General features: G+C 42.8%; 2 protein-coding genes across 5 annotated transcripts in view; one reads left to right on the top strand and one right to left on the bottom strand.

Annotated features, from left to right (window-relative positions):
* The window catches only part of SPATA22 (spermatogenesis associated 22), a 170,916-nt gene that overhangs the window by 89,221 nt on the left and 63,425 nt on the right, over nucleotides 1–18,270 (top strand). The gene's annotated exons all lie outside the window — the stretch shown is intronic.
* OR1R1 (olfactory receptor family 1 subfamily R member 1) lies at nucleotides 3,151–10,033 on the bottom strand. Its single transcript, XM_084985679.1, has one exon. The coding sequence runs from the start codon at nucleotides 4,345–4,347 to the stop codon at nucleotides 3,307–3,309; it is 1,041 nt and encodes a 346-aa protein (XP_084841805.1). The 5' UTR covers nucleotides 4,348–10,033; the 3' UTR covers nucleotides 3,151–3,306.

Below are 18,270 nucleotides of genomic sequence, written 5' to 3'. Positions count from 1 at the left end.
CCTTTCATATATGCGTCAGATCTATCTTGTTATGTTCTTAAAAAACACCTGTTTAACTGGTGTTACATTTAATTATTGCATTGATTTATAAAAGTTGGCTATTTATAAAGCTGTCTTACAAATTATAAATAAGGAATATCTTTTCACATATTCAAATTTGTTCTATTTTGAATTCTGTAGATTTCTTAATTTGGTATCCATATACAACTTAATGCATTTAGTCCTAGATATTTTACTTTTTTCTTATGTTGGAGAGAGGAGGTCACTATTGTGTTTTTGGACAGGTAATTTTTTTGTATAAAGAAGAGTGATCAATTATTAATTTTTATTATTTTTATTGGAGTATAGTTAATGTATTAGTTTCAGGTGTACTGCAAAGTGAATCAATTATATATATATATATATATATATATATATATATATATAAATATATATATATAATCCATTATTTTTTCTCATATGGGTGATTACACAGTATTGAGTAGATTTCCCTTTGAGGACCTGTATTTCTTTTTTTTTTTTTTTTTTTGATGACTTATTTTTTATGCCAATTTTGCAACAGCCTACCTTACTAATTACTTAGTGTTCTCTAATAAGGATTTTCAGTTACATAAATATTCATAAGTGTGCATATTCCTTTCAAATATTTAGTTCTGTTACTTATTTCTCTTTCTAACTGTATTGAATATCATATCAAGGATAATATAAGGAGTTCCCATTGTGGCCCACAGGTTAAGAACCCAACATATTCTCTGTAAGGATGAGGGTTCTATCCCTGGCCTTTCTCACTGGGTTAAGAATCCAGCATTGTGGCAAGCTGCAGAATGTGTTCCAGATGTGGCTCGGATCTGGTGTTGCTGTGGCTGTGGCCTAGACCCCAGCTGTAGCTCTGATTGGACCCCTAGCTTAGGAACTTCCTTACACACAAATGCGGCTATAAAAAGAAAAAAATAATATGAAATAATAGTGTTTCTGATGAGAGTTTAGATGTTGGTGTGGGGTCTGGCCTTTGTCCCCCAATAACTAAGCGAGAGGATGATAGAATCTTCCAAATAGTTTTGGGTTTGGAGGGCACAGTTAATTCCCTACTTGCTGAGGGGATTCTCTGGTGGGAGGAAGTAACTTTGCAGAAAAGCCCATCACTACATGGGGCAGCCACATCATGGCAGTGCTGGTCTAGGAAAGAGTGTCTCTAATTCCACCTCTACCTCTACATGCACACAAACATGAGTCCTCTCAGCCACCTTGGACCATGAAGATATGAAAAGTTCTTATACATACTAGTGGAGCCCAGACCGTAGCTGGCATTTGAGAGCCAGTGTGTATCCATAGGCTGTCAGGATAAGAGGTGAGAGGATCCTGTAACAGCAGCTAAGGTCACAGACCATAACCAGACCATGGAAGGCATGGTTGAATCTAAGGGAATCAGCAGAACCTGTGAGCTGTGAGAAGGTCATTGGCTCCGTTTCTAAAGAAAAGTCATGCATTGTTCATGTTAGAGGAGCGATGTCAAGTTCCATCAACAGCGGATATTAGGCCTGAAATCAAGAGGATACATAAGCCTCAAAAATCTAGAAAAAGTACAAACAACAAAACCAACACAAAGAAAATAGGAAGAAGGAATTAGTGAATGTGAAAATTAGCAGAGCTGAAGACCGAGAGGCAATAGAGGAACAAGAACAAACTAAATGTTGGTTCTTAGGAAATATTAATATAGCAGATGTAATGCTGGCATGTAAGATAAGACAGAAAAGAGAAGAGCCATTAAATGAAACCTCTAGAAGTGAAAAAGAGCAAATCAACTAAAGAGTTGATCACAAGAATCACAAGAATAAAAAAAAATCACAAGAATACTATATACAACTTAAAATTTTTATTTTTTTATTTTATAGGGTCACATCTATGGCATAACGGAAGTTCCCAGGCTAGGGGTCGAAACGGAGCTGCAGCTGCCAGCCTATGCCACAGCCACAGCAACGAGGGATCCTTAATCCACGGAGCCGGCCAGGGATCAGACTTGCATCCTCATGGATATTAATTGGGTTCTTAACCCACTGAGCTACAATGGCAACTCCCTATATACAACTTGAAAATCCTGAAACTGAAAATATAGACAAAATTATGTTTTAGAAACTTATACATTACTAAAATTCGCTCAATAGGATGTAGAAAGGAATAGACTACAAATCATTAAAAAAAAAATGAACTTTTTGGTCTTATGACCTTGGGAAAACTGCTTGGTTTCTCCAAGCTGGTTTCCTCTCCTTTGCGTTGAGAAGAATAATGGTATCTTCCTCCTGGAATCTTGTGAGATTTAAATGAGACCAGTGCCTGGAGCACTTAAGACAGTTCCTGGCACAAAAATAATTCCTCATTAAATGTTATATTTTATTATTTTTATTTCAAAGATCTCATTATACCATTGTAATATTGAAACACTGGAAAAGCATTAAGTATCCATAAGGGAATGGCTAAACAGTGGAACAGTCACAGTTTAGGATTCTGTACCATGAAGTTAAAAATGACGAAGTTCTGCTTGTAGTGATTAGAAAAGATCTCGTAGATGTATAATTTCATGAAAAAGAAAAAATTCAGAATAATATGTAGAGAATAAAACTATTGATGTTTCAAAATTAGGTGGGGGGTGGTAAGGGGAGAGAGAGGGAGAGAGAGAAAAAAGGGATATTGAATTAGTTACTAGGATAAGAGTTGAATTTGGATTGGGTGTTTGCCAAGGAGAATTGTATCTCTATCTCTGTTTTTGAATTCTTACTATGAAAAGTGTGGATATAATATCTAGGGAATGGAACAAAACTTTTTTAAAACTTAAAAAAACCCCTGAAAACTAAATCTTTCCCAAAGTTTCTGGAAAGGGACTCTGTAGAGGTGTGGGCTACACTGCAGCACACCTTTAAAGAACCTGAGACCTGCACTGTGTCTCCAGTTTCCTCTCCACCCACCGGGTTGCTGCTGGCAGCACTCTTCCTTCTCTCCACAAGATTCATTCCCTACTCCCCTGTGTGTTCCCCTTTCAGTCCCCCCCAAATTTTAAAAGTAGGCTATTTCAAACATTCAGACAACACAGAAGTGAATTTAGCTTATGGCTCTGTACCCATCCCTATGAATAAATACTTTGTCATGTTTGCTTCAGGTCTAAATTTTAATTTAACAAGGAATAAAACACTGCAGGATTAAAAATTGCGAGTGCTTTGGAAAACTAAACAAACAATCAAAAAAAAAAAAAAAAACGGGGATGGGGAGTTCTTTTGTGATTGTATTGAAATGCCAGTTAATCCAGACCTGCCCTCACACCTCTTGGAGCGCCGCCCTCCATCGGAGCCCCCTTTTTAGGGAGCCCTTAACTTCTTTGTTGCGGAGGCTGTAGATGAAAGGGTTCAGGGTCGGTGTGACTACGGCATAGACCACGCTGGCCAGGCGGTCATAGCGGGCAGAGTAGGCAGATGACGGCCGGAAATAGACAGAAAGGATGGAGCCAAAGAAAAGTGACACCACCACCAAGTGGGCTCCGCAGGTGGAGAAGGTGCGGCGCCGGCCCCCTGCGGACCGCACTCCCAGCACCGTGACCAGGATGCGTGCGTAGGACAGGGACACGAGGAGCAGCGGGGTCAGCACCACGGCCAGGCCCTCAGAGAAGATGGCAGTCTCCGCGGCGGACGTGTCCGAGGTCGCCAAGCTCAGCATCACGGTCATGTCACAGAAGAAGTGGCGCACGGGGGCGGAGCGTGGGTAGGAGAGCTTGGAGATGAGCACTGTGTGAAGCAGTGAGTGCAGGTGGGCCACTGCCCAAGATGCCCCCACCAGCGCCGTGCAGCGCCAGGGCGTCATGACCGAGCCATAGTGCAAGGGGCGGCAGACGGCCACTGCACGGTCATAGGACATGGCTGCCAGCAGGTAGCTCTCGGTGATGCCCAGAGCCACGAAGAAGTACATCTGGGCAAAGCATCCCTGGAATGACACAGCCTGACCTGGGTGGAGCAGGCCGGCCAGCAGTCTGGGGACTGTGACTGTGGTAAAGCAGACGTCCACGAGGCTCAGGTGGCCCAAGAAGTAATACATGGGGGAGCGGAGGGCCCCGTCGGACCTCACCACCACCACCATGCTCAGGTTGCCCAGGGCATTGACCAGGTAGACCCCAAGGAAGAGCAGGAACAACAGTGGATGGATGTCTGTTCCATCCATTAGGCCAAGGAGGAGGAACTCTGGGGTGGAGGTGAGATTGGCCAGGGCCATGGAGTGCCTGCACATGTGGGGGTGCTGGGGGGAGAGAGGACGCAGAGGGGTAAATTCTGGTACCTTTAGGTAGACTTTTGCATGTGGGGGTTCCATTTAATAGTTTAAAACTTCTGCTTGCTAAAATGGCTTAGAAACCCCTTTGCTCATCCAAGAATCCTGGTTTTATTAAGGAACTGACTCTCAGAAGGCTGTTCTAGACTGGTGGGTAGTCTCAAGCTTTGGAGTAGATCAGATCTGATTTTGAATCCTGGCTGTATCACTCAAGTGATGTGTGGCCTCTCTGAGCTTCATGTTTTCTTAAGTGAAAATAGTAGTTGCTACCCCTACAGTTGTGAGAGTAGAGGGGATAATAAATCCGAAGCACTTTGCATAGCGCCCACCACATATTAAGCAGTCAGTACTGTCATCTATCTATCTATCTATCTGACTATCCATCATCTATCTATTTTCATCATTATCCTCATTATTTACTTAGTCACACCAGTAGTTAGGGGCAGAACTGAGGCCCAGACCATCTGAATATAAGCGGAAATTTTTTCTTAAGACGTCTTATTGCAATCGCCATTCATTTATTTACCACATATTATGTGGAAGCTCAGGAGGGCTGTAGTAGTTATTTAAGTATGTTTTTCTTAGTCTTAGCTAAAACCTGCTTCCCTGTGATTTCTACACGTGGCCTCAGTTTTGGCCACTGGGGGCCACACACCAAATGTACTTTCTCTGCAGCTTTTTACATCATGTTTGAAGAAATCTATTCTAGGTCTACTAAGTCTTCTTTTCTCCAACCCATGCACCCCTAGTGTTTTAGATTGTTTCTTAGGATCTAATTTCCAGGTCGTTTTCCATTCTGATCACCCTCTGCTTAGTTTTTGTTTTTCTGAATGGGAGTTAGGAGATTAAGGTGGTGGAATAGAAGGACTGGAGCTCAACTTATCTCCTAAAAACAACAAAATTTACAACCAAATGCTGAGCAGTCTTCAACCAAATGGACCAGAAACTTTCAAAAAGACATCCTACTCCAGAAGACAAAAAGGAGGCCACATCAAGAGGTAGCAGGGGTGATTACATGATAAAAGCAACCCCATACCTCCCGAGTGGGAAGCCCCACAGACTGGAAAGTAACTGGTTCACAGAGACTCACCTACAGGAGTGAGAGTTCTGAGCCCCATGTCAAATCCCCGTGCCTAGGGATCTGGCATTGGGAGAAAGAGCCCCCGAGCATCTGGCGTTGAGGGCCAGTGGGGCTTGTGTGCAGGAGCTCCACGGGACTGGGGGAAATGGAGACCCCATTCTTAAAAGGCGCACACAGACTTTCATGTGCACTGCGTCCCAGGGCAAAGCAAAGTCTCCATAGGAATTTGGGTCAGACTGACTGCAGTTCTTGGAGGTTCTCCTGAGAAAACACAGGGTGAATGTGGTTTGTTGTGTGGGAAGGGCATTGGAAACAAAGCTCTTGGGAATATTCATCAGCATGCCTTTCTCTGGAGGTGGCCATTTGGGGAAAATCTGGCCCCACCCATCAGCACCAAGAAACCCCAGGCCAAACAACGATCCAGGTGGGATCAGAGCCCCACCCATTAGTAAACAGGTTGCCCAAAAAACCCCCCAGGCACATAGCCACCTCTAATCTCACCCAGAAACAAAGCCCCACCCACCAGAGGGATAGGAATCAGCTCCAGCTACCAGTGGGCAGGCACCAGTCCCTCCCATCAGGAAGCCTGTAGCAAGCCCCTGTACCAAACTTCAGTCACAAGGGGGCAGATGCCAGAAGTAAGAGAGGCGACAACTCTTATTATCTGTAAAATGGTCACCACACCAAAAACCAATAAAAATGAAAAGACAGAGAACTATAACTATAACTCAGGTAAGGGAGAAAGAAAAAACCCCAGGAAAACAGCTAAGTGATCAGAAAATTCTCAGCCTCCAGGAAAAAGACTGATGGTGCTGAAGACAATGCAAGACATTGGAAATAAACTGGAGGCAAAGATGGATAATTTACAAGAAACACTGAGCAAAGAAATACAAGATATAAAACTTAATCAAGAAAGAGATGCAGAATATAATAACAAATAAAAAACTCATTAGAAGCGGCCAACAGCAGAATACAGGAGGCAGAAGAACGAATAAGCGAGGTGGAGGATAGATTAGTGGTAATCCCTGATGTAGAACAGGCAAGAGAAAAAAGATTGAAAACAAATGAAGGGAGTCTCAGAGAACTCTGGGATAGCGTTAAACTCACCAACATCCGTATTATAGGGGTGCCAGAATGAGAAGAGAGAAAGGGACAGAAAAAACATTCCAAGAGATAATAGCCGAAAGTTTCCCTAACATGGGAAAGGAACCACCCACTCAAATCCAGGAGGTACAGTGAGTACCATATAAAATAAACCCAAGGAGGAACACCTCGAGACACATATTAATCAAACTGACCAAAATTAAAGATGAAGAGAAAATATTACAAGCAGCTAGGGAAAAGAAGCAAGTAACATACAAGGGAACCCCGATAAGGTTATCAGCAGATTTTTCAGCAGAAACTCTGCAGGCCAGAAGGGAGTGGCATGATATACTTAACGATGAAAGGAAAAATCCTCCAACCAAGATGACTTTATCCAGCATGGCTCTCATTCAGATTTGAAGGAGCAATCAAAAACTTTACAGATAAGCAAAAGCTAAGAGAATTCAGCAACATTAAACCAGCTTTACAACTAATACTAAAGGAATTTCTCTAGGCAGAAAAGAGAAGGCCGCAACCAGAAACAAAAATACCACAAATGACAAGGCTCACCAGTAAAGGTACATACGCAGTAATGAAATCATCCACGCACAATTAGGCCACCAAAATCAGAAAACATGAGAAGAGGAGGGTACAAATGTAGGACATTGGAGATGCACTTGCAATTAAGAGACCAACAACTTAAAAACAATCTCATGTATTTTATATGGTACTCATATCAAAACTTCGGAATAACTGCAAACCAAAAATATGCAATTGATACACACACAAATAAGAAAAATCAACCCAAATACAACACTAAAGATAGTCTTCTGAATGGGAGTTGGACACAGTGCTCTAGCTGGGATTGGGCTATGTGGAGTTCCCTGAGGGGCACTGAACAGCTCAAGTGCTCACACCTATTTATCAGGTCTGCTTTGGGTCAGGCACTGTGATGGTCTCTGGGACTATAAAGGTAGGTCAGACATTGCCCTTGACCTCTAAGCCATGCACAATGTAATAGGCACTACTAACTATGAACAAAGTGGGAATGATTTCCTCTGCTTGGCTAATCAGGGAAGATTCCAAAGAAGAGGAGGTTTGAACCAGGGTTGAAAGAATGAATTAGGAATTTTATCTAGTCACTTATGATGGAGCATAATAAAGTGAGAAAAAAGAATGTATGCATGTATGTGCGACTGGGTCACCTTCTTATACAATAGAAAATTGGCAGAACACCGTAAACCAGTTATAATGGAAAAAATAAAAACCATTTTGAGATTGAAAAGTAAATAAATAAGCAACAGAAAGGAAAAAAAAAAAAAAGAATGAGTAGATCACCAGACAGACGTGGGAGTGGGAAGGGAATTTCAAGCAGTGGGGAGAGTGAAAATATGGCTTTTTTCCTACAGCTGTAAGGCCGAGTGGAGTGGGGTGGGAGGAAGATAACACAGAAGTGAGAAGACAGCAGAGGAATGCTGGGTTTCTTACCTGCAGGGCAGCATGCCAAGCCTCAACACCTGCAGAGCCTGTGGGCTGGTCTCCCTCCTGGCCAGAAGTCCCTGGTCTTGAGGACAAATGCATCATCATCCATCTCTGCCTAGAGACTTCAGGGTGTTTCCTGTGGGCTGGGACAGCAGCCTTAGAGAGAGAGAGCCAGCTGTAAGGACCCTGGGAATTCCTGAGCATGCTCTTTCCACTCAGCTCTGTTGCCCTGCAGTCTCACCACTGCCCACTGTATACAGCACGAACTGCTCATCCTGGCACCCTTAGTTTTCTGGCTTGGTTCCCAGCATTCTTCTCCAGCCTCAGTTCCAATTGCTTCCACACACTTTCCTTCCCCACCTCCAGCCAGGTTAGCCTTGTCACTGTCTCTTGCTTACACCTTTCTCATAGGCCTTTCCCGCACACTCTCCCTTTGTAGCACTTCCTAACCCATTCCAATACCCAGCCTTAGCTCTACCTCTTCCAGGAAGCTCCACCTCCTTTCTTGACTTTTCCAGCCCACAGGAATACCTCTCTTCTCTGCCTTTGGTAATCTTCATTTGGCATTTAGCCCTCATTTGCTGGTATAAAAGTGACTTGCTGCTGTGATGCTTATCTTTCCCACTAGATGATGAGCTCTCTGAGGGCAAATATTTAGTTGTCTGTTCCATCTGGTCTTAAGCCTGGCACAGGGCTTTGTTTTATATCTCCTGGCGGTCAGAAAATGCTCCAAAGAGGAGGTGGCATTTGAGGAGGGCCAGCTTGAAGGACAAGGCATTCACTGGACAGACAAGAGTGGAAGGGGCTTCTGGAACGAGGGAATAGCACGTGTAAAGGAAATGACAAGGGAAACCTTAGAGTAGTTACCTAATCTCTCACTTAGAAAACAGCAGGTGCTTAATAAGTGTCCACTTCTCCCCCCCTCCAGCCCCTAAACGCTTTTTGTGATAGGTATACTGACTGAGTTTATGTTGCTCCCCCTGGGATGCCTGGCATAAGACTGGGTTCCCTGGATGCTTAGCTGCTACTGTCCACTCAGAGCTCTGTTCTGAAGCCTAGATATGGCAGATGTCTCCTTTGAAACGTACAGGAAGGGAGTTCGCGTTGTGGCTCAGCGGAAACGAATCTGACTAGCATCCGTGAGGATGCAGGTTTCATCCCTGGCCTTCAGTGGGTTAAGAATCCAACATTGCTATGAGCTGTGGTGTAGGTCACAGATGCAGCTTGGAGCTGGTGTGGCTGTGGCTGTGGTGTAGTTCTGGTGGATACCGCTCTGATTTGACCTGTAGCCTGGGAACCTCCACATGCTACAGGTGCAGCCCTAAAAAGACAAAACAAAACAAAATGAAACGTATAGGAAGGATTTATTTAAGGTCATCAAATGAGGCAGAGATTCTTAGGATTTAAGACTAGAAACCCCATCTCCCAGGCAGCTTGCAGCCCTAAATCTATATGGAAAAAGTCATCTTTGTAGGAAACAGCTGCACTAAGACATAGAAGCACACAAGAATATAAGCCTGTGCACTGACACAGACACATCCTGATAAATCCAGACACACAGACCTGCCAAAGGTACACTCACACCAACTAAGACAGGAATATACACAAATGGGCACATGTGGACACCCACTTACAATCATTTACACACAGATCCATGCACAGATCCATCCGTAGACATACATGTGCCATACGCATAAAGACCCAGACACAAATCACTGCACCACCCAAAATGCCAGGGACACAGAGACCTCCACGGGTCCTCTCAGGCGCTCTGAGACCCACGCAAGAGTCTTCAAACAAAACCAACATCTTCCTCCTCCCTCTCGTCTCAAGTCTCCTACAGAGTGGGTGGTGGCCCCCAGCATCCTTAGTTCTGGGAGTTTCTAGCCAGTTCCTCAACTTTGGTCTCTTCGGCCCATATTCTTCTCTCAGTGGGATCCCAAATAGCTTTCTATGCAACTGCAGTTTTACCCACCATGGCACATGGAAGTTCCCAGGCTAGGGGTCTCACCAGAGCTACAGCTTCTGGCCTATGCCATGGCCACAGCCACTGCAACTCATGATCAGAGTCCTGTGCGTTACCCGCACCATAGCTCATGGCAATGCCAGACCCCCGACCTGCTGAGCAAGGCTGGGGATCGAACCCGCATCCTCCTGGATACTAGTTGGATTCGTTTCCACTGCCACTACGATAGGAACTCCTTGCAACTGCAGTTTTTATCCAAGGCGAGCCCTTTGTATTCCAAGGGCTTCCTCCTTTCTGCTTTCCTCTGCCAACTTCTCAATCATTTCTCTTTGATAATTTACACAGCAGCCTCACCTGCTGTATTGACTCTATGCCAGGCAGGAAGAGCATCCATAGCTGAATAAACACTGTCCAAGAGTTCACCTTCCTATCTTAGTATCAGCCAACTGACAGGACCCCAAGATAGCATCTCCCCCACCACCCGTGTCACCAGTAGGAAGCAAGGCCCAGAGAACACTGCCTCAAGTCATTCAGCAGTTTGGCCATGGAGCCAGGATTTGAATCCAGGGCTCTGACCCAACCCAAGATTTCATCCACCTCCCCATCCTGTCTGCCACGCGTCGGAGGCTCGTTTCTCTCTCCCAGTGACACTCGATCTACTCACTTTGCCTTCCTGCCCTTGATTATTCTGCTCCCTGCCAGCAAGTCTCTTGCCTGACTACTCACCTGTGACCTGGCCACTCACCTGTGAACACACATGGGTGGCGCTGCCCCCACTTTGCGTAGGAGAGGGTGATCAGCTCCCAGAAGGGGAGTTAAGGCGGGTATGCCCTGGAGAGGAAGATTTACCTTAACAACCAAAGCCGGGAGGTAAGGCATGCAGGCTTCAAGCAGAGGGGTCAGCCAGTAATTAGTTAACCAGGAAACTCCACGGAGAGCTGTGGGGACCTCTACACCTGCTGGCACCTTGAGGACCCTTCTCTCAGCCAGCAGGCTTCTTCTCTCCTACCCCGCTAGAGAGACTGAGTGGGCAAGAGGGGATGCGGGGGTCTGGGAGCCCAGATTTGGGCTGGGCACTCCTTCACGTGGTGGCCCCTGTGCTGGCCCCTGTGTGCTCAGAGATGGTCTGAGAGGGGCAGGGCTTGTTGAAGATCACACAGCCAGGAGACCCTGGTGTCTTCTCGCTGGCAGTGCCTAGGCTGAGTTGCAGTCATCATCCATAAATCTGCTGCCTCATGGTGATGCCTCTGCTCAGAGAAGAGCTCTTTCTTCCGATCTCCCTGTGAAAAGAGCAGTGAAGTGGAGCTGGGGATCTTGATGCCCAGTCTCCCATCAGGGGTATCAGAACCTCTTTCCTGAGCTGCAGGGAGCAGCCCCAGAGGTACCACCTAACCCAGAAGTCCAGGGAGGGAGGAGGGGCTGGAGATGCTGGCAGATTCACCCCAGGACAGCAGAATCTGACGATCCCTTTGTGCTGGACGATGGAACATTCTGAGGATGCCCCCTGAGCAGTTAACGTGGACAGGTGTGGCGCTGCTCCTGATGGACTTCAGGGGTTCTGCCCTCTGTCCCCCTGCAGCCCAGGTCAAAGATTCTAGGATCTCAGCCCTGACTAACTGATGTCAGGGCAAGGTGATTCTACTCTTCGTCCCAAAGTCCTTTGACTGTCTTGTCCTCACTGGCCTGGCAAAGCAGCCCCCCTGCATCTGGAGGGCCTGGCCTAATTCCCAGGCTGAAAATTTCTCTGGGGACAGTCTCTGTCTTTCTCTCTTATTTGCCCTTCCTCCACCTGGAGTGACTTTTAACCCTTGAGGGTCTGATACCCACATCTCAGGGGATGAGCCTCTCCAGCTCGACTGTTCATTCACTTGAAAACATTGGTTGTGGCCCACGGGGTGCTGGTCTTGCTGGGGTCTGAGGAGTCAGAGGAGTCTTCGAATGAGGGAGGTAGTCAGGCCCCAACCAGTTGCAGGACCCCAGGCAAGTGTCTTCATCGCTCTGGGTCTGTTTCCTCTTTGGTAAATGGAGAGGGGTGAACTGACAGAATCTGACGATCCCTTTGTGCTGGACGATGGAACATTCTGAGGATGCCCCCTGAGCAGTTAACATGGAGGTCAGGGAAAGAACTGGTGCACAGCTGTGCTAGGCTGGGCAGTAAAGGCCCTGGGGGCTCAGAATGGAAGCTGCACCTGTGGCTTGGGTGTTCAGGGAGCACTTCTGGGATAAAGTGGGGTTTAAATGGAGCAGAGACGTAGGAGGATTTGGGTGAGGGGGAGAGCACTGTGGGCAACTCAGAGTGTCTGGGAAGCACAGTTTATGCAGAGGGGGCACAAGGAAATTCAAGGGAAGGGAAAGCCCACCTGTGCCCGTTTCCGGTAGGAGAGCGTCCACTTCCCTGGGGCTCCAGCATCATCCTACCCTTACTCAAAGTTTCTGTACCTCAGTGTCTCACCTGTAAATGGGGAAATAGAACCTGTTTCATAGGGAGGCTTCATGGACCAGATGAGTTACTGCACTAAGAATAGCACCCAGCACCCACAAGCTGCAGGTCGGCTGTTGCTATTATCATCCTACTGTGCACTAGGTGTTCATTCTTTCACACTCCCAAGCTGGATTTTTTTTTTTCCAAGAAACCACTTTGAATCTTTCCATTACCGCGATAAACATGAAATGACTGTTGGTCAGCAGTAAAGAGGCAATAGCTTCCTGGTGATAGCAGCTGTTTCAAATAGATGTGGAGATACTGATATCCTGAGAATATCATTGGTGTTATACCATGTGGTCATGTGTGATTCTATTTAATGTGTGCTTACTGTTTGCCAGTGCCACGTACCACCACAGGATGGAAACATGGTTACCATGGAAAAATGGTAATAACGAAAACAAAGGGAGTCTTTGGAGACTCTCTAGCTTTAAATTCATAAGGCATGCTTTTCTTTTTCTTTATCAAAATTTTGTTATTGTGGTAAAATACTCAGAACATATAATTTATCGTCTTAATCATTTTAAGTGTACAGTTTAATGGTATTAAGTATTGGTTTCCTTTTTAAATTCATTTTTTATTGAAAGAAGATGGTCTTGTTTTTTTCTTCCTCATCTTTAAAATTTCCTTATTGATTTTTTTCTTTTCCTATTCCAAGGATAATGTATATTTATTATAAAGAAAGAAAATACAGAAATGTATAAAGAAAAAAAAATCTCCTGACCTCTTCCCATATCCTACCTCTACAAGGTAATCGGTATTGATAGCCTAGTTCCACACCTTTCTCCAGCTCATGCAAACTTACATCTATTTTAATATTTAACTATCATCATGTATTTACCCACACACACTTGTACATATAAAATTTTTCAAAGTATACTTTTTTAGCATAAAGAGAATATAAGAAACTTATAAGGATGCTGGCAAAAGATTTAATACTCCAGCAAAGCAAATATTTTTATTTGTATTTTTTTCCAGTACACACACAGGGTTGAACATTTTTTCCTTTTCATTTTCAACCATAGACTTTAAGTAAGAAAATAAACTACATGGTATTTATGCTAATGGATGCATGTTTCATGCAAGGGACATGCTACAAGTTCACTGTTGTAATTTCGAACAAATAATTAAGTGTATTTCATCAACTTAGGTCTTTTTTCCTCAAGGAAGAAAAGTGTTCCTGAGACCCCAGAGGAAAAAACCCAGGATCAAAGAAGTGAATATTTCTTTGATTCCTGACAAGTGTGGAGAAGTTTTTCATCAAGCAAGCTTTTGAATAATTACACAGCCATCAGCAATGGCTAAATATGCTTTTTCCCCACCGTAAAATACTATAATGATTTTATAGTATGAATTTTTCTTTTCTTGACTTTTGCTTCTGTGGAAAATAGAAACTTGTTTTCCTTTCCTTTGACTGTTAAGTAGGTTTCTCTATAATCATATGAGGTGTGGCTGTATCTGCTGCTTTATCTGCCTGTTTCCAGCACAGTATAGCCAGCTCTGAATAAGGATCTTGGCCTGTCTTGGGCTTTGCATCTAAAAAACAATAAGCTATAAGACATTTAATGTTTGTACTTTTCCATTTAAAGTAAGTTTTATTTTTATATTAGCCTAGTTATAATCCTCAGACAAATGAATAAATACAAGATGAAATGCAACTGATTTCTTTCTTAATTTTTTTATTACTTGGTGAATTTATTACATTTGTGGTTGTACAATGATCATCAGAACCCAATTTTATGGGATTTCCATTCCACACCCCCACCGCATCCCCCCACCCCTGAAACTGTCTCCTTTGGAAACCGTAAGTTTTTCAGTCTGTGAGTCAGTAACTGTTCTGCAAAGAAGTTCATTGTGTTCTTTTTTCAGATTGCACGAAATGAGACTGATTTCTGAATGTTAATCGTATATCCTGCTACTTTGCTGAATTTGTTGATCAGTTCAAGTAGTTTTTGTGTTGAGTCCTTAGGGTTTCCTATGTTTAGTATCATGTCATCTGCCCACAGTGACAGTTTTACTTCTTCTCTTCCTAGTTGGATGCCTTTCATTTCTTTTGTTTGATGATTGCTGTGGCTAGGACTTCCAATACTATGTTGAATAGCAGTGGTGAAAGTGGGCATCCTTGTCTTGTTCCAGATTTTGGCGGGAAGGCTTTCAGTGTTTCTCCATTGAGTATAATATTTGCTGTGGGTTTGTCATAAATGGCTCTGATTATGTTAAGGAATGTTCCCTGACACTCACTTTGGTAAGAGTTTTGATCATGAAAGATGTTGGACTTTGTCAAATGCTTTTTCTGCATCTATTGAGATGATTGTGTGGTTTTTGACTTTTCTTTTGTGAATATGGTGTATGACATTGATTGATTTGCATATGTTGAACCATCCTTGTGAACCTGGGATGAATCCCACCTGGTCCTCGTGTATGATTTTTTTTTTATGCTCAAACTTTTAACTTTTATTATTATTACTTACTAGTTATTTCCCCAATACAATTTTTTTGTACTGTACAACATGGTGACCCAGTTACACATACATGTACACATTCTGTTTTTGCACATTATCAAGCTTCATCATAAGTGATTAGAATAGTTCCCAGTGCTACACAGCAGGATCTTATTACCCATCGACTCCAAAGGCAACATTTTGCATCTATTAACCCCAGACTCCCAGTCCATCCCATTCCCTTCTCCTCCCCCGTGGCAACCACAAGTCTCTTCTCCAAGTCCATGATTTTCTTTTCTGTGGAAAGGTTCATTTGTGCCATATATTAGATTCTAGATGGAGGTGATATCATATGGTGTCTGTCTTTCTCTTTCTGACTGACTTCACTCAGTATGAGAGTCTCTAGTTCCGCCCACTTGTCAATTTTGTTTACTTTTTCAAAGAACCAGCTCTTGGTTTTTTCAATTTTTTCTATTTTTTTAATCTCGATTTTATTGATTTCCTCTTTGATCTTTATGATCTTTTCCTTCTTAATTTCCTCATTGACCCATGGGTTTTTTAATTTTTTAATTTTTTTTTATCTTGGACTTCTCTGCCTTTATTTATTTTGCTTTTTAGGGCCGCACTCGCAGTATATGGAGGTTCCCACACTAGGAGTCGAATCTGAACTACAGCTTCTGGCCTACGCCACAGTCACAGCAATTCAGGATCTGAGTTGTGTCTGCGACGTACACCACAGCTCACGATAATGCCAGATCCTTAACCCACTGAGCAAAGGCAGGGATCGAACCCGCAACCTCATGGTTCCTAGTCAGATTAGTTTACGATGCACAACAACGGGAACTCTGACCCATGGGTTTTTAAGTCCCCATGTTGTTTAGTCCCCATGTAGTCAGTTTTTTCTCATTTCTTTTCCTGTGGTTGATTTCTAGTTTCATGCCATCGTGGTCAGAGGAGATACTCGAAATAATTTCTGTACTTTTAAATTTGTTGAGGTTAGATTTGTGCTCCAGGATGTGGTCAGTTCTTGAGAATGTTCCATGTGCACTTGAGGAGAATGCATATTCTGATTTATTTTGGATGTAGTGTCCTGAAAATGTCAATAAAGTCTAACTTTTCTATTGTGTCCTTTAGGATCTCTGTTGCTTTACTGATTTTCTGTCGAGAGGATCTGTCCATTGATGTGAGTGGGGTGTTAACGTCTCCTGCTATGATTGTATTCTCATCAATTTCTCCCTTTATGTCTGTTAGTATTTGTTGTAGGTATCTGGGTGCTCATATGTTAGAGGCATATATACTGACGATTGTAATATATCCTCTTCTTGAATGGATCCTTTAACCATTAAATAGTGTCCTTCTTTGTCTGTCTTTTTGGTCCTGTTTTAAAGTCTATTTGGTCTGATATGAGTATTGCAACTCCTGCTTTCCTGATGAAATATCTTTTCCCATCCCCTCACTTTCAATCTGTATGTGTCCTTTACCCTCAGGTGAGTTTCTCGTAGACAGCAGATTGAAGGTTTTTGTCTTTGTCTTTTGATTGGAGCATTCAGTCCATTGACATTTAAGGTGATTATTGATAGATAAGTATTTATGGCCATTTTAAACCTCGTTTTCCAGTTGATTCTATGTTTCTCTTCTTTTCATTTTTTGCTTAGATGTTTTCCATTTATTTTATGCTTGATTACTTTTCAATTTTTTAAATGTAATGTTCGGTTTTGATTTGTGTGACTGCCCTATTTTTTAAGTATGTTAACCCCTTCCTGTATCTGCTTGTTTTAGCCTGATAGTCGTATAGGCTCATACAGAGCATTAAAATAAAAAAGAATGTGTATTTTCTTACTTTCCTTCCCCACATGGTATGATTTTGATGTCTTTCTCTCTCTCTCTCTCTCTCTTTTTTTAACATCTTCATGTTTAGATCTGTATGCTGACTTATTTAAGTGACTACTTTCCAACTGAGGTTTCTTCCATCCTAATTTTTCTTCTTCTTTTTTTTTTAAATTTTAGAAGCCCTTTCAGTATTTCTTTTAAAATGGGTTTAGTATTGCTGTACTCTTTTAGCTTTTGTTTGTTGGAGAAATTCTTTATTTCTCCTTCTATTTTAAATGATAATCTTGCTGGATAGAGTATGCTAGGTTGCAAATATTGCCCTTTGAGCACTTTAAATATATCTTGCCACCCGCTTCTGTCCTGTAGTGTTTCTGTAGAGATATTAGCTGATAGCATTATGGGGGTTCCCTTATAATTAACACTTTGCTTTTCTCTTGCTACCTTCAGAATCCTCTCTTTATCTTTAACTTTTGCCATTTTTATTGTAATATGTCTTGGTGTGGGTCTATTTGGGTTCAACTTGTTTGGGGCTTGCTCTGCTTCCTGTATCTTGATATCAGTATCCTTTAGATTTGGAAAGTTTTCAGCCATAGTTTCTTCAAATATATTTTTATTTATTTATTTATTTGTTATTTTCCCAATACAATTTTTTTCCTATTGTACAGCATGGTGACCCAGTTACACATATATTTACCCATTCTATTTTTGCACATTGTCATCCTCCATCTTAAGTGAATAGACATAGTTCCCAGTGCTACACAGCAGGATGTCACTGCTAATCCATCCCAAAGGCAATAGTTTGTATTTGTTAACCCCAAGCTCCCCAATCACCTCACTCCCTCTCCCTTGACAACCACAAGTCTCTTCTGCAAGTCCATGATTTTCTTTTCTGTGGAAAGGGTCCTTTGTGCCTTATATTAGATTCCAGATGTAAGTGATATCATATGGTACCTGTCTTTCTCTTTCTGACTTACTTCACTCAGTACGAGAGTCTCTAGTTCCATCCATGTTGCTGCAAATGGCATTATTTTGTTCTTTTTTATAGCTGAGTAGTATTCCCTTAGTATGTATACCACATCTTCCTAATCCAGTCATCTGTCAATGGACATTTGGGTTGTTTCCAGGTATTGGCTATTGTAAATAGTGCTGCAATGAACATGAGGGTGCACGTGTCTTTTTTAAGGAAAGTTTTGTCCGGATATCTGCCCAAGAGTGAGGTTGCTGGGTCATATGGTAGTTCTATGTATAGATTTCTAAGGTACCTCCATACTATTCTCCATAGTGGTTGTACTAGTTTAGGTTCCCACCAACAGTGCAGGAGGGTTCCCTTTTCTCCACACCCCCTCCAGCATTTGTTATTTGTGGACTTCTTAATGATGGCCATTGTGACTGGTGTGAGGTGGTATCTCACGGTAGTTTTGATTTGCATTTCTCTAATAATGAGGGATGTTGAGCATGTTTTCATGTGCTTGTTTGCCATCTGTATATCTTCTTGGAGAAATGTCTTTTCAGGTCTTTTGTCCATTTTCCCATTGGGTTGTTGGCTTTTTTGCTGTTGAGTTGTATAAGGTGTTTGTATTATTTAGAGATTAAGCCCTTG

Source organism: Sus scrofa, chromosome 12, assembly GCF_054392235.1.
Source record: "Sus scrofa isolate SSC_HxYL_T2T_F1_AM1 chromosome 12, Sscrofa_HxYL_maternal_Yorkshire_Landrace_v2.0, whole genome shotgun sequence".
Classification (NCBI taxonomy): Eukaryota; Metazoa; Chordata; class Mammalia; order Artiodactyla; family Suidae; genus Sus; species Sus scrofa.
Note: the sequence above shows the minus strand (reverse complement) of the source record. Positions and strands in the feature narration are given on the sequence as shown.

Excerpts from the sequence above, each read along its gene's own strand:
- OR1R1 (XM_084985679.1), bottom strand. The coding sequence starts at position 4,347 with ATGGAACCCCCACATGCAAAAGTCTACCTAAAGGTACCAGAATTTACC.